Source organism: Poromitra crassiceps, assembly GCF_964638095.1.
Source record: "Poromitra crassiceps genome assembly, chromosome: 1".
In the NCBI taxonomy this organism is placed as follows: domain Eukaryota; kingdom Metazoa; phylum Chordata; class Actinopteri; order Beryciformes; family Melamphaidae; genus Poromitra; species Poromitra crassiceps.
This window is the reverse complement of record NC_139623.1, coordinates 8,877,303-8,894,802: the sequence shown is the minus strand read 5'-3', so window position 1 is coordinate 8,894,802 and position 17,500 is coordinate 8,877,303. Positions and strand designations below refer to the sequence as shown.

General features: G+C 45.1%; 1 protein-coding gene across 1 annotated transcript in view; it reads left to right on the top strand.

The window, feature by feature from the left end:
* creb5b (cAMP responsive element binding protein 5b) overlaps window positions 1–17,500 on the top strand; it is a gene marked incomplete at its 3' end in the record, with an annotated part of 70,347 nt that overhangs the window by 26,602 nt on the left and 26,245 nt on the right. Inside the window, exon 5 of the mRNA XM_083648920.1 lies at window positions 10,520–10,646. Within this exon, the coding sequence (XP_083505046.1) occupies window positions 10,520–10,646 (127 nt within the window). The remainder of the gene's footprint in view (window positions 1–10,519; window positions 10,647–17,500) is intronic.

The following is a 17,500-nucleotide window of genomic DNA, read 5'->3' as shown; positions in this document are numbered from 1 at the left end:
CATTTACATCTCCAGCCCTTGGATTTATACCAGTAGCCCCATGACGGGAGTCTTATTCTCCCGACATGCACTTCATGATGGTTGTGTGCTCTGTCAGAATATGTTTCTGAGAGAGCATTGCTGAGGTTGTGTGCTCTGTCAGAATATGTTTCAGAGAGAGCATTGCTGAGGTAGTGTGCTCTGTCAGAATATGTTTCAGAGAGAGTGTTGCTGAGGTAGTGTGCTCTGTCAGAATATGTTTCAGAGAGAGTGTTGCTGAGGTAGTGTGCTCTGTCAGAATATGTTTCAGAGAGAGCGTTGCTGAGGTAGTGTGCTCTGTCAGAATATGTCAGAATATGTTTCAGAGAGAGCATTGCTGAGGTAGTGTGCTCTGTCAGAATATGTTTCAGAGAGAGTGTTGCTGAGGTAGTGTACTCTGTCAGAATATGTTTCAGAGAGAGCGTTGCTGAGGTAGTGTGCTCTGTCAGAATATGTTTCAGAGAGAGTGTTGCTGAGGTAGTGTACTCTGTCAGAATATGTTTCAGAGAGAGCGTTGCTGAGGTAGTGTGCTCTGTCAGAATATGTTTCAGAGAGAGCGTTGCTGAGGTAGTGTGCTCTGTCAGAATATGTTTCAGAGAGAGCGTTGCTGAGGTAGTGTACTCTGTCAGAATATGGCAGAATATGTTTCAGAGAGAGCGTTGCTGAGGTAGTGTACTCTGTCAGAATATGGCAGAATATGTTTCAGAGAGAGCGTTGTTGAGGTAGTGTACTCTGTCAGAATATGTTTCAGAGAGAGCATTGCTGAGGTAGTGTGCTCTGTCAGAATATGTTTCAGAGAGAGTGTTGCTGAGGTAGTGTGCTCTGTCAGAATATGTTTCAGAGAGAGCGTTGTTGAGGTAGTGTGCTCTGTCAGAATATGTTTCAGAGAGAGCGTTGCTGAGGTAGTGTGCTCTGTCAGAATATGTTTCAGAGAGAGCGTTGCTGAGGTAGTGTGCTCTGTCAGAATATGCTTCAGAGAGAGCATTGCTGGGGTAGTGTGCTCTGTCAGAATATGTTTCAGAGAGAGCGTTGCTGAGGTAGTGTGCTCTGTCAGAATATGTTTCAGAGAGAGTGTTGCTGAGGTAGTGTGCTCTGTCAGAATGTGTTTCAGAGAGAGCATTGCTGAGGTAGTGTGCTCTGTCAGAATATGTTTCAGAGAGAGCGTTGCTGAGGTAGTGTGCTCTGTCAGAATATGTTTCAGAGAGAGCATTGTTGAGGTAGTGTGCTCTGTCAGAATATGGCAGAATATGTTTCAGAGAGAGCGTTGCTGAGGTAGTGTGCACTGTGCAGCTACGCTGCATACCTCATTGTACTTTCATGGCTTTTCCCATGTGGAAATGTTTGCATTCACTGTGTTGCTCAGACGTCACATGTGCTGCTGAATGAGTGTGATTGTGATAAATTGGAATGTTAGACAGAAATGACACATAGTCAGGATGGTAATGGTCCTGTGTGCTCGCCTGTGTGTGCAGCAATCTAAATGTCTGAAGCGTAAATGCACATATTTAGGTCTGGGAAAATACAGGTATTTATTCAGGTGTGGGACCGCTTGGTCCGTTACACCCCCATCTCGCCGTCACTCCCTTAACACTCGCTATTACGGTAATCCCAGCTATGATGTGGTCAGTGATTGCATTAACCCATTTAACATGGCTATCCCATATGCTTCTGGTTGGCACTAATTGGTGAACTGGAAATGGACCTTTACTGACTGGTGAGTAAACCGCATTGATGATAGCGATTATTATTCCAGAATCATATAGTGAATACTGGTGTTGTTTAGACTGTAGGTACTGGATAGTCACTGTAGGCATGTGGATGTTGCAGGACCACGCAGCTGGGAATCGGTGCTCTTGCAAGAAGGGAGTTGGTGGCAGTTCAGTTGTATAAATGATGTCACCCCGTGCAGATGAAGCGGTCTGGCTGTTTAGATGGCTGCTGCCCTGAGCCAGTGACTGAGACAGGACTGCTGTCAATAGCTTAAGCGTAGCCTGGGCCTCATCTGTACATGTGATTTATTGATGTGGCCGTGAGTGTGGATAGGCCTGTTGGTCCACACACACACGCTTAGGGAGATTTCTCGCCAACGGGGCTTCCACCACTGTAGCATAATTCCAAATGTGATTCTCATCATGAACATATCATGTGGCTGTTATGACAACAACAAAAAAATGTTCATCATCATCATCATCATCATCATCATCATTCATCCACTCTACTACATGAGCTAGACTTGTTTAAAGTGCATCCAACAACTTCCAAGATTTCTCAACTTTGAACTTTGAATGCATGTTGGATGTTTTCCATGGTTACTTTGTTGCAGCACAAACAATGACAGACTAAAAGAGAAGTGAGGCGAGGATAGCTTGTGCTCTGAAATTGTACAAATGTGGAATTGATAAATATGTGGAATGACTAAAAATGCCAGACTTTCTTTAACAATCTCATATAGAAGAGTTGCCAGCCATATAGTCCAAGGGTTCTTTTCAGTGAAATAGACTCTTTCATCATCAGCCCCTCCCCCAGTCATGGTACTGAAGCCACAACAGAGATTTGGGAAGTTGTGAAGACTTTTTTTTTTTTTTTTTTTTTACTATGTTTGAGCACATAAAGCTTCAACTCCTCCCACCTGGATTTACACTGTACATTGTATGTCAATAGGGAAATTCCTGTAGTTTTAAAAATTTTGCCATCACTACCAGAAACTGAAACAGAAAAGTCCCCTTCTTGTTCCTAAAAGTCCTGAAAGAGGTCTTCTTTAACACAGTTGATGCTCGTATTTGATTAATTATCAATAGCTCTCTGGCAACTGTACTTTCCCCTCTGTTTTGACACATACAATCACCGCTCCCTGTTTTTTTAGAGGAAGTTGTTTCAAGCCAACTAATAGCTGTTTTTGGATCAAATCAAAATTTCTGTACAATTCAGGTTTCGCCATCGGACAATGTAGAGTACAGGGCCTGCCCTGCCATATTGTCTGTTCTTTTCTTATTATATGTATTGTTGTGTTCTTTCTTGTTTTTATCACCAAGTAAATTAATTAATTCATTCACTCATGATAATAACCAAAAACCGTTTAGCAGCAGACTCGGGTGAAACTTCAATTTGATTAGCTCATAGTTGTCTCTCAAGCCAGTGTATCCCTTCCACAAACTTCCAATGCTCCAGAGACAGCATTTGCAAATAGCGGGAGCCAACGCGTCTGTTTTAAAAGACTTAGGGCCCTATCTTCACAAAAGTGGTAATTTAGCGTTTGCAATGCAAATTGGGGGCGGGCACAAGCGCATGCCTGTTATAACTGTACTGGGTATAGGCGTGCCACATGCCAAAGCAGGCGTTTCAGCGCTTCAATGTGGGGATAGATGGCATTATCCTATCGTGAGCAGCGCGCAATTACTTTGCGCTAAGAGCTTTGAAAAGCACCTCTTAGCTGCGCTCTAGGCGCTAAAACACTCGCTGCGCCTGATCGCACCATAATCTCCGCACTGCGCAGCGCAGAAACGTCATTACGCACGGACGTGCCACCCCAGGACATCAAATTCTGCTGCTAAAATTGGGTAACCAGCAGATTATTCGGTGAGGCAATCAACTATAATTCACTGAGAAACTTTGATCACATCGCAAGGAGGGGTTATGGTAAATTAATTGAGAAAACTTGTACATTGTAGCCTACTTAATCAGCTATTCACCTACTGCTATCACATAACCCGGAGGGTCGTTGGCATCACAGCCGATCTGTCACAAGCTCTCTCCATCTCTCTCTGTCCTCGGTACGAGTCGAGTTTTAATTGAGTCCACTGTAAATCCTCCAATCTTTTCTTTTGTCTCCGCCGTTTACCCGCTGCAAACAAGTTTGTATTGTCCCACCCAAGTCAACAAAATAACCCCAAATTGCATCAAAACTCAGATGTTTTTAACAGGTATATATAATGTGATGGTGTCGTTATGAGATAGCAGGGATAATATATACAGTCAATAGGCCTACACCTATCCAAATTACGCATGGGGAGAATTACAGCATGCCTCACGCAAACTGTACACTGAGTGCAAGACGGGAATCTGGTTTGATTGTAACGCCCAGGCATTGCCAGGCCACACCTGTGAATCTTCTTCTTTTCGTTTCTTCAAAGCGATGTTATACGACAGTCTCCCATTTCTTGACACAGATCTTTGCGTGTGTGTTGAATTCTGCAAGGTCTTTTTAGCTGCAGGGGTTGGGTAGTAGAGGGCAGATGAGGCAGTGCTCCATGGTGTGGTCTGCTTCACCACATTCACAGGTGGTTGGTCCAGTCTTGTAGCCCCATTTTTCCAGAGCAACCCTGGATCGTCCCTTTCTTGTTCTCAGGCGGTTCAGGGTTTTCCACTGGGTCCATGGTGCGTCTGAGCCAGGAGGGAGTTCTTCAGCAGGAGGGATTTGCATGTCAACTGGAGGAGGAGGTTCCTTTCGGAGTTTTTCCAACCAGAGCTGGAGTCTGGTTTCTTCCCTGGATGTTGTTAGGGGTTGGACATGGCTGAGAAAGCTTCTTCTTGACTTAAGTCGTTGTGTGGGGGGTTGACGTCCACGAAGGGTGTGACGTTCGTCTGTTTTGGCTTTTGTCATCTCGACTTGGCTTGTAACTTCCCGTCTGATGTTGGCAGGGGCAATACCAGCAATGAGGTGTAGGTTGTTTGTGTTGGTGGGTTTCAGGCATCCAGTGATCAGGCGGCAGGTGTTATTCAGTGCCGGGTCTAATTTCTTAGCGTGGGCTGATCGCTCCCATACAGGGCAGGCATATTCTGCAGATGAATAGCATAGCAGTTGTTCTTAGGGTGGGTGCTGTGGCTCCCCATTTTGAGTTAGTCAGTTTCCGTAAGATGTTATTTCGGGACTCGACTTTGGATTTCGTGTTGCTGATGTGTTCTTTGTAGGAGAGTGTGCGGTCCAGGGTGACTCCGAGATAGACTGGGTGGGGGCAATGCTCAAGTGGTGTTCCAGACCATTTGATGTTGAGAGGTCGGTTGGCTTCACGGTTCCTGAGGTGGAAGGAGCAGGCTTGGGTCTTTGCAGGGTGTATGCACCTGTGAATAATTCTGGTGATTAACACTGCCCAAATCCCGTTTGCGCCGTGCATAAATGATTTGGCACGCCTCTAATCTGCGTTTGCGCCCATTGTTGTGACGAGTTATGCTTCCCCGTTTTTAATTGCATCACCACCATTATTTTGGGTCTGTTTTAACTTAAAAACAGGGAGGTCACGTCTACCCAAACAATTATATCATTTTTAAACAGTTGCGTTTCTGTATAAATCATTACAATATGCTCCCGTGAGGTGGGGATGCGTTTGGCAGCGGGGGTGCAAAACTTGGTATAACACCTGGACACTTGCGCATGGCAGACTGCTATTGTCGTGCAGAGACGATAGTATAAGGCAGGCGCAAACAGGTGCGCAAAGGGCACAAAGCAGATAGCGCATGTACCAAGATAGAGCCTATCCTTTTTTCTTTCTTTATTTTTATGTTTTTTTTACAGATTTTTTACCCCCCATTAGTGCTAATTTTTAATTTATTTATCCTGGTTGCTGCTCCACCCTCTGTCAATCTGGGGAGAGCCGAAACTGGCTCCATGCTTCCTCCTAGACATGGGCAGTAGCCAGCCGCTTCTTTTCACCTGACAGGGGAAGCTTCACCAGTAGGACATAGCAGTAACACTTTACAATACTGGTGCACACATGTGCATGAATTGATGCTTAACTCATGATGGATTAAGCCATTAATTGATGCTTAACTCATCATCAACTAATGAAAGTTATGTTTGATGAACAGACTGAGTCATATATGAATTACTATTAATTAAGTAGGCTATGCCTATATCATCATGGATTAATTCCTCATCAACACCTAGTATTAATTAATACCGTAATTCATGTGTTAATTACCACTATCAACATCCAGCTCCCTGCAACCGGAACTTTAGCGTTACCAGACCGCAGTGCCGACAGTCCGCAATGCCGATAGCCCACAAGCAGAACCAGCTGAGCGAGGCGGTGTGCAGCGTGTCGGGGACCGGCTGGAGCTATCCTCTCCCAGCCCCCACACATCTGCTTATAGCCGCCATTCCTTCCTCTTCGAGGCTTGGTCCAGTGCAGGGACACAGAACATGTGGCCGGTGTTTTGTGCCTATCTTACCGGGTGTCTTAGCCGGGTACGGCTATTTTAGCAGCTGTAGCTATCATTCCGATGTTGCTGCTCTGATATAGGCTATGCGTGTAGTAGCCCACCTTGGTAGCTCCTACTAGCCCCGAACCAGACCAACTCAAACCCATTCTCTGACGTATTCACTGTGCATCTCTCCAACAGACCTCAAACACTGGATGTATGGCTTGTAGGCTCTATATGCCAAGAACCACATATGTATGAGTTAATAGTGTTGTGCCTCATGAAGTGACTATGTCATTATGTATTAATTAATAGTTATGTGCCTCAGAAAGTAAAGTGACTATATCATTATGTATTAATTAATAGTTATGTGCCTCAGAAAGTAAAGTGACTATATCATTATGTATGAATTAATAGTTATGTGCCTCAGAAAGTAAAGTGACGACATAATGATATCCTCACAAATCATTAGCTAATGCAGATGCTGATCATGAAATCACTTTTAGACAGTATAGCAACAAAAATGCATGCATTCCAGTCATGACTTGAGAAGCAATTCAAAATATATATTTATCAGTGAAGACCATCATTGGAGTTATAAAAGCACATTTATTTATCAAGTTTGTGAACATGTCCCCAAATTCTGCCCTGGAGCAAGGACTCGCTCTCCGGTGCCCCTTTTGTCTGTACCAGCTGGGGGGAAACAGTCTCCCCTAACGGGTGAAGTGGGCCTCTCCCACGGCCCGCGTTGCTCGATCTCTCCAGCGGGTCCTCCTCCAACTTCCAGCTGTCGTCCTTCTTTTTCACTTGTGTTGCTCTTCACTTCCCGAACCAACGTGACCTGGAGCGACAGGTCTCCACCATGGTCTCCACGCACACACAACAAACGCCACGGATCAACACAAGCTAGCTAAGTTGCTAACGCTAAATTGCTAACGCTAGCTACCTGAAACTCTAACAAACCCGCTCGTTCCTCTTGCGATTGGTATCCATCCGACACTGCCACCACTGTGACCGACTCTTTAGGCTTTGCAGTTTGCACTCTTGGTAGAATAAGAACACGGAGGCTGCTGTTGATGTTGGAGCCGGTTGGGGCAAGACAAGACCACCACGTTCTGCAAGCCAGCTAGCTGCTGCTAGACCACGAGAATAAGTGTCAAGAAAGACATGGCACACAAACAATTACTTCCGTTGCCTGCCACAAAAAATAAAAGCACGCAGATCTCAGTACTGCGTAGCTGGTTACAACATGAATTTTTACTTTTATTCTGAAAGTCTTGACCGGAAACCATATGTCTTCTTATGGCTACCTTGACAGTGGCCCAGGCGTGCAGCGGATGCCAGACTGGGCAAGCCCATGGGCAAGCCTCTTTTAGGCTACTGTCAGTTTGAGTTTATCCGGCACACCAAGCATCAATCACTCGATCAGCCTGAGCCACGAGAGGAACCTCCATAAAATAGCGTACACTAGTAATAAGTAATCGGAATGATACTGCTAGACTACAGCACAGCTGCTGAAATAGCCGTAGCCGGCCGGGGCGCACATACCCCCACTGAACCCAGTTAGCGAGGCGCCCATACACACACGCTTCCCAGTCATACATAGCGCCAGTGTCCCCGCCACTGACAAACTCCCGTAAACAGCAGAGGCGACTCCGCTGCACCCCGAACGCCTCTCTTTACAGCCAGCTAGTCACCGGTCAAACAAAGAGAACTCTCTTTCCCTGAAGTCGAGTATGTTTCCCCCGTTCCCCTGAGATGTTGCTTGGACAAGTAGGAGCGTGGGTAGCGCATCCCGTCTTCGTTATGCAACGGGGGAAACTCACTCGATTTCCCGGTTGCAGGCGACTGGAAGTTGATAGTGGTAATTAACACATGAATTACAGTATTAATTAATGCTAGGTGTTGATGAGGAATTAATCCATGATGATATAGGCATAGCCTACTTAATTACCGTAAATTCCGGACTATAAGCCGCACCGGTGTATAAGCCGCACCTGCAAAGTTGACTATTTTTTTCTTATATAAGCCGCACCGGACTATAAGCCGCGGGTGTTTTAATGGTATTTTTTTTTATTTATTTTTTATTGTGTTTTAATGTTTAATTAGGGTTCATGCACAGAGGGGATTGTCAGGAAAGAGATGGCTGTTTGAGGAAGCTCCCATTTATTAACATTTCAACAAAACAACATAACACAACACCACCTGTGTTGTTTTTTACAGTGCACACAGTGTCATACAGTGTCATACAGTGTGGTGAAAAGAGGGCAAGAGAGGAAATTAAAACTTATTATAGTTATATAGGATTTATAGTTAGAAAGAGTGCTAAAAAAGAGAGATTTTTTTTTTTTTTTGTTGAAAAAATCCATAGATAAGCCGCACCGTTATATAAGCCGCAGGGGCCAAAAAAGGCCAAAAAACGGGAAAAAAGGTGCGGCTTATAGTCCGGAATTTACGGTAATAGTAATTAATATATGACTCAGTCTGTTCATCAAACATACCTTTCATTAGTTGATGATGAGTTAAGCATCAATTAATGGCTTAATTCATCATGAGTTAAGCATCAATTCATGCACATGTGTGCACCAGTATTGTAAAGTGTTACCGACATAGCACGTGGGAGGATCACGCTATTCCAATGAGTTCCCCTCCCTCCGAACAGGCGCCCCTAACGACCAGAGGAGGCACCACTTCAGCGACATTGCATGTTTTGGTGAGGGGTTCCTATATGAGGGAAACCCCCAGGGGGCACGGGGAGAACATGCAAACTCCACACAGAAAGGCCCTTTTGATGACCCCACCCGGGCGGTGGGCACTCGAGGACATGCAGACGGGCACGCACTCCTTCAGCGCTCACAGTGTCCCAGGTGGGAATCGAACCCAGGACCTAACTGTGAGCCGACAGCGCTTACCACTGCGCCACATGCCCCCCGCTTAGTGCATCCTTTGACACTATAAGCTATGCGATTTTAATTGAAGACACATTTTGAGTTGGCATCAAGAACAAATCTCATTCCTCTTACAGGACATTCTCATCACAACTGGAAAATCTTCTTCAACACACATTACCTGTGGAGTTCCTCAAGTTTCAATTTTAGGCCCCATCCTGTTCTTTATTTACATACTGTACTCTTATTAAGCCATATATCACCGTAAAGACAATATTGCTACACAGAGAATATACGTATATCCAGTATGTAACTCTGAAACCCAGTGATTCAAATGACCTAGCAGCTCTGAAGGAATGCCTCAGTGATGTAAAGTGCTGGTTGTTGCAAAATTTCGCTGCATGGGCTTGGGTGTGTGCGCATCTGTGTGTGTGTGGGTGTGTGTGTGTGTGTGTGTGTGTAAGAGTGAGTGAATTTATGACATCACTGATGATGTCATCAGTGGGACAGACAGACAAACAAACACACAGACAGAAAGAACCCTAGCTCCCTTTCATATAGATAGATAGGTAGATAGATAGATAGATAGATAGATAGATAGATAGATAGATAGATAGATAGATAGATAGATAGATAGATAGATAGATAGATAGATAGATAGCTATATTTGTCAACTATAACTGACCACAAGACTAATTTTGTGTAGGTTAAATAGAAGGCTTGCAGTCACCTAATGGAGGAGCCACAGTAAAGGAAAAGCTTAAACAATATCATCAGCTATAGCCTATTTCACCTGTATCTTCTGATTGACATTAAATGGATTAAAATGGCACTATGTGATTGGTCATAATCTGTCCATGTAGGTACAGTAGGGCCGCCACACGTCTCATTAAATCATAATTATAACAGGAACCTGCTGTGCATATAGACTATATTTTCTATAACAAATCATGGAAACGTTGCTGCCCTTGCTGTGCATATGAGGAATAGCCTACAATTTCAATCCAATGGCTCTCACTATCTCATCAGATACAACGGCCGGGCAATAAAAAGTTAATATTCCAGTTTTATTTCAATCAAACTAAGTTGTGTATAAAGTTATAAAAGGCTGAACTTGTGGGTTGGGGAGGGCAGATTGTTTTTTTTTTATTACAGGTGCAGGGCAGAGAGAAAATAATATAAATGTCAGGGAGGGCAGTTGATCTTTTTTAAATGATATATCATATTTTACTCCACCCCACGTAAATATCGGACAGTCCCCAAGTAGGTGTTATATAAGTATTTTAGTAATACTGTAGCCTACTAGGAATAGTTTTGTTGTTGTTGTTCATGTTATTATGTGAAAACAAAAAATATGCTCTAGAATACATAGAAATATATAGTGTTGTGGAGGAGAAGGCGATCTTAAAGTTCTGTGTGTGTGTGTGTGTGTGTGTGTGTGTGTGTGTGTGTGTGCATGTGTGTGTGTCTTCACTCAGGCCTGTCCCTGGCTCTCTGTCCTCACTACTGCACCTACGGAACAACAGACAGCGACAGCCACTGCCAGCCTCCATGCCTGGAACCCTGCCAGACCCCACCATGCCCGGCTCCTCTGTGCTGATGCCCGTGAGTACACAAAGGAGCACAGAGTACATTCACTCTCACTCACACACACACACACACACTCTCACACACACACACACACACACCCACACACACACACACACACACACACACACACACACACACACACACACACACAGGGGCGCAGACGAAAACTCACACACTCGCACTCTCAAACGTATGTGACGACATACCAACCCACGGACATTCACATATGCTATTGCACATAAACTTTACTGTTCTACCACGTACTACCACGATTTAAATTATTTATCACTGCTTATCGAGATAGCCAACTCTCGTAGAAGTGTAGCATTCTACCTCTGAGTCTTATACACTTTATTGTAAAGATTTATTGCCAAAAAGATTTAGAAGAGCCATAGTGGGAAGCAGGGTATGATAACAACCTTGAGAAAGCTCCCCATATCAGGATTCTAATGATACAACATATGTTCTCATTGTAACACAAGACTGCCCGTGTTTATTGTATGGGGAGAAAAAACTCCCCATGTTTATTAAATTAAGAGCTAAGCGATTTTGGGGAAGATTGACGGTTCAGGAAAGGGGTGCAGGTTTGGGTGATATTTTTACACAAAACACACTTAGTGCAATTAAGGCTGTGTGTCAGGTTCTGGGCCTGGGTCTCTGTGGATGGGGGGGCCTAGCGGGGGTCAGGCTGTGCAGTGGGGGAGCGGGGGGGGGGGGGTTTGCAGGGGGGGAGGGTGGTGTTCCCCTTGGAGACCACAACACTGGGGGCCCAGAGTTCAGCAGCTTGGAGGCCACACCACTACCACCTCTCACACACAAAACCACAACATTCGCTCTCCTCCACTGCTCCGCTAACACCACTCGCACACGTCACCTTTCACCCCTGTCAGCTTACCCAGCCCATTTCCTCACGTGCAGGTCATTGCTATGTAGGGGGCTAACCACATACAAATGAAGATAGACCCTGAAGCCCTCACATACTTAACTCACACCTGAAGCACTCACATACTTAACTCACACCTACCCACATCTTGTCCGCCTTGTTAACACATCCCACACCAATGAGGCCAGGTTTTCATGTGTTAGCCAGGGCCATAATCGAGAGAGACCACCTTGGTCGAGTTCAAGTCCAGATCGAGTCATTGGTGAATCGAGTCCGATTCAAGTAGCCTGGTAAACCAGCCCGTCACGTGAACTCACATTTCATTTGGTTCTGCGAGACGGTCGTCTGGCCCCAACTCTTCACGCAGTCTTTAGCAGGGGCGGGAGCATGGGCGGGCGTAGTTGCCTTGACAGACAACTCCTTCAGTCAATCAGGGTCGGATACAGTCAAACCCAAATCCACTCGGGAGAATGGCAAAAACAAAAGCAGAGAAACTCCGCAGGTGCGCCGGCGATACTCCTGTACTTGTTTAATTGTTGTTATTGATTTGATTGTTGTTATTTCTGCAATAACTGCACTTTATGGCTGTTTAAACTAGACAAACGCTGACATGACTCCTTGAGACGATCAGGCAAGGAGGCGGCCATTATTGTTTTGTTAGTGCAGTGCTAGTAGCGTTCCTGATTTGCCAACTTGCGCTGTCAATCACAGTGCAGTCGCTGATTGGCTCTTCCGCTCTTCCGCTTCTGCTAAACCCCCCCACTGGCTTTGGGGCCAGACCGTCTCGCAGAACCAAATGAAATGTGAGTTCACGTGATGGGCTGGTTTACCAGGCTACAATTCAAGACCAAGACCGCAAAACTTTGAGTCCAATTCGAGAACAATACCATAGCAATGTGTTATCCAAGGCTATCATTGTATTGATTGACTAAATTAGCATATTTTTGTTTATTGCCTAAAATTGAAGGGAGGTGTCTAAAGACATTTGAACAAAGTTAGCATGTTTTGAGGACAAAATTAAATGTAGGCAATACAAGTACCAATAGAGTACACTGAACTGCCAACTCTGTCACATACTGTACACCTCGCTTGACTTCACCACCACAGACTGTATGGGTCGTAGCTGCTGCGGTAGTAGGCCAATGACACGTTGCATTAAATCGAAGAACCCTTGCAGTGATTGGCTGCGTGCAAATGCCATACAAAGAGTCATCTTTCTCTAGATCTGTGGACAAAAAGGATCGAATGCAGGTATAGTTTGACTGGAGAAGTTTCGATACTACAGTGCACTCCGCTTAAAGCCCTTTTCCCACATGCGCTTTGTACCGCTAAATGACCGGAACGTGGTCTAATGCCTGCATGTGAGAAAGTCGTCGTGCCGGTATAAGCGCGAGCCCGTCATCGCGGAGATTTCACCAGTTTCGAGGCAGTCAGAAGAGCGGTATGCGCGATAGCGGACTTAAGTGTAGAACGGGTCCAGTCATTTCCCGCGACACTCTCATGGGCGAGGTGTACACACGTTGCTTAATGTTCCAGCGGGCATAATCTAATCATTCGCGCACATTAAAGCAAACTGGCGAAATGATCTTGTGATAATAATGTGCGGGCGTGCTGATTTTCCCCTCTCTCCTCTCCTCTCTGCTGCCTGCTCGCTCTCTGTGGCCACAGTCCTCCTTCTCCTTCAGTCACAGCCCGACAGGGTCACAGACGAAGCAAATGCACGAAGCGAAATGTGGAAGTATTTTGCTTACGTTGCCGACAGCGAAGGCAAGCCCGGACACATCAAACGAAGCCAGTCTGTAAAAAGTGCTTCAACGCGACGCAGGTGAACGGATAAACAAGCAAACTTATTTCACCATTCGGAGTTTTGCCGACACGTCACTCCCCACCCGCTCTGCAGTGCCGCCCCGCCCCCCAACATACAGGCAAATTCGCTGATAGATTCCCACATGCGCGAGCTGAAGTGTGAAGGGAAATGTCCGATATTGACTTACAGGTAATTTTCCGGTATGCATGTGGGAAAATGGCTTTATAGTGATCACCTTGGGATGGGTCAAATTGATCACTATAAGCGGTTGATCACTATAACCGCGATCACTAGAAGCAGATTCCACTGTACTTGGTACTGGGTTATTTTGGTCGATACCCAGCCATACAGTAGTTGTGCCTTCACTTAACTAGAAGCTGATTCATCTATTTCACATACTTTTTCTTACTGCTCCACAACCATGCTGCTCTCAGCTTTGCATGACTGAAAATATTCTTACCTGGCATGACATTTTAATTGAATCATATTATTGCAATAATCTGATGTCATATACTAAAACTGCATAGGATAACTCAGCACTTTGGCGGTCTGGTTGTGATAGTCTAGCCACAGCCAGTACACTGACATTGGAGAATGACAAATCCACAGGATCTTCTGTCACTGGTGATTTGATTGGGTCTGGCTAAGGCCAATTCCTCAATTAATGGCAACGTTTTTTGTTTTGGTTGTTTTTTATATTTTTGTTTTTGGCTGATATGCATCAGCAAAAAACAAGAAGAAATTGCTGCTGCATAAACATGACTATCTGAACATGGGCAGTGAACATCCTTAAGACTTAGATATATGACACATTTAAGAAAACAGTCTCAAACATGTTTATGAATTTAATATTTCATACATGTTAATGTTAAGGTTGAGCAATTTAAGAAGGCGAAGATGAAGGAAAAAAGAGAGCAAGAGGTGATTTATATGGTGATTGTTCCCCCTTTCCTTTCCTTTTTTTAATCAAAACGAACGAACAAACGAAACTAACGTTAATTCATCCGAGATTGATACTGTAGATAGAAAGACCAAGTCATATTGGCTCCCAAGACCAATTCAAGTCCGAGTCATATTAACTACGAGTCATAGGAACTATGAGTCATATGAACTATAATTTCACGTGCTCCATCTGGGCCCTTCTTGAACTTCTTTCTCTCTCTAAAAAAACAAAAAAAACGAACTTAACTCTACCACTATTCCTTCAGATGTTGTAGTTGTCATAGACTGTGTTGCATAGTTGATTGCTCTATTGCTGACAAAAATGTGTTATTGTAAGTCGCTTTGGATAACAGCGTCTGCCAAATGTCGTCATGTAAATGTAAATGTACAAGTCATATGAACTACAAGTCATATTAACTACAAGTCATATGAACTACAAGTCATATGAACTACAAGTCATATGAACTACAAGTCATATGAACTACAAGTCATATGAACTGCAAGTCATATTAACTACAAGTCATATGAACTACAAGTCATATGAACTACAAGTCATATGAACTACAAGTCATATGAACTGCAAGTCATATTAACTACAAGTCATATGAACTACAAGTCATATGAACTACAAGTCATATGAACTGCAAGTCATATTAACTACAAGTCATATTAACTACGAGTCATATGAACTATGAGTCATATTCACTGAGTCATATTAACTAATTAAGTTCGACTGAGAGCGGACTTGAGTACTAACACTAACAGCCCTGGTGCTAGCCTGACTGACTCTCACTGTTCTATTATCAGAGACACACAAGCGGGCTGCACTGGCTTCCTGTGTTAAGTCCCTCAGTGCTGGCTTCCTGTTTTGGGTCAGCTCCAGTTGTCATCACACAGAGCTGTGCACAGGCGAGCCTGTCATGTGACACACAGAGCTGTGCACAGGGCAGCCTGTCATGTGACACACAGAGCTGTGCACAGGCGAGCCTGTCATGTGACACACAGAGCTGTGCACAGGCCAGCCTGTCATGTGACACACAGAGCTGTGCACAGGGCAGCCTGTCATGTGACACACAGAGCTGTGCACAGGGCAGCCTGTCATGTGACACACAGAGCTGTGCACAGGGCAGCCTGTCATGTGACACAAAGCTGTGCACAGGCCAGCCTGTCATGTGACACACAGAGCTGTGCACAGGCCAGCCTGTCATGTGACACACAGAGCTGTGCACAGGGCAGCATGTCATGTGACACACAGAGCTGTGCACAGGGCAGCCTGTCATGTGACACACAGAGCTGTGCACAGGGCAGCGTGTCATGTGACACACAGAGCTGTGCACAGGCCAGCCTGTCATGTGACACACAGAGCTGTGCACAGGCCAGCCTGTCATGTGACACACAGAGCTGTGCACAGGCCAGCCTGTCATGTGACACACAGAGCTGTGCACAGGCCAGCCTGTCATGTGACACACAGAGCTGTGCACAGGCCAGCCTGTCATGTGACACACAGAGCTGCACAGGCCAGCCTGTCATGTGACACACAGAGCTGCACAGGCCAGCCTGTCATGTGACACACAGAGCTGTGCACAGGCCAGCCTGTCATGTGACACACAGAGCTGTGCACAGGCCAGCCTGTCATGTGACACACAGAGCTGCACAGGCCAGCCTGTCATGTGACACACAGAGCTGCACAGGGCAGCCTGTCATGTGACACACAGAGCTGTGCACAGGGCAGCCTGTCATGTGACACACAGAGCTGTGCACAGGCCAGCCTGTCATGTGACACACAGAGCTGCACAGGGCAGCCTGTCATGTGACACACAGAGCTGTGCACAGGGCAGCCTGTCATGTGACACACAGAGCTGCACAGGGCAGCCTGTCATGTGACACACAGAGCTGTGCACAGGGCAGCCTGTCATGTGACACACAGAGCTGCACAGGGCAGCCTGTCATGTGACACACAGAGCTGTGCACAGGCCAGCCTGTCATGTGACACACAGAGCTGTGCACAGGGCAGCCTGTCATGTGACACACAGAGCTGTGCACAGGCCAGCCTGTCATGTGACACACAGAGCTGTGCACAGGCCAGCCTGTCATGTGACACACAGAGCTGTGCACAGGCCAGCCTGTCATGTGACACACAGAGCTGTGCACAGGGCAGCCTGTCGTGTGAAATCAGCTTTTCATGCTCTCTCATCTCATTGCCCTCAGCCTCTTGTGAGGGAGGATGGCTCTGACACTTTAAACCAGTGGTACTCAGCCTTGCCCTACTCAGGAGCAGTGTTGGGCAAGTTACTGAAAATTGGTAATTAGTTACAGTTACTAGTTACTTCTCTCAAAAGGTAATTTAATTACTTTAAAGTTACCAGTTACTTCAAAGTAATTAGTTACTAGGGAAAGTAACTTTTGCATTACTTTTAAAAGCCTGCTTTGATTGTCTTATTAATGCACACATTATGTTAGTGTTGCTGTGCCACAGTGTGGTATTGAACATTCACTTATTGGGGAGGCTTATAGCCTATCAAGGTCATTAGCCTCTGGGGCTCTGGCTGCAGCTGGACTAGGACTAGGTCTGAGCATCAGAAACTGGGTAATCCTCTGAAGTTGTCCGTTATTTTCATGTCCTAAAGTAACTAGTAACTAGCCCAGTTACTATTTTAGTAACTGTAACTGAGTTACTGAATTTGAAAAAGTAATTAGTTAGATTACTAGTTACTGAAAAAAGTAGTTAAGTTACAGTAACTAGTTACTTAGTAACTAGTTACTCCCAACACTGCTCAGGAGCCACACTGATTAAAAAAAGAAAAGCTTTGCAACAGCCACAATCCAAAAAATCCCTTTCCTCCTATTATTTTATTAGATTTTAATTTTTTTATTTATTTTTAAGTAGGACTTAAAAGAGCCACAACTACCCATAAAGGAACCGCATGTGGGCCTCGGTTGAGTATCACTGCTTTCAACACTCTCATTGCCCTCAGCTTCTTGTGCAGGAGGATGGCTCTGACACTTTAAACACCTCCAAAATAACATGCTGCCTTTGTTTGTGCGGGCAGTTGTGATTCAATTTACAATTTAACGTTTGTCAGATGCTTTTATCCAAAGCAACTAACATACACCTGAGATTTTTTTTCTGATTTTCCATTTTCTCCTCAATTGTACTTACAGTAGCCAATTCCCCCAGCTGCCCCGGACATTGCCGCACCCCCTCTGCTGATCTGGGCAGAGCCGTAGACACACACA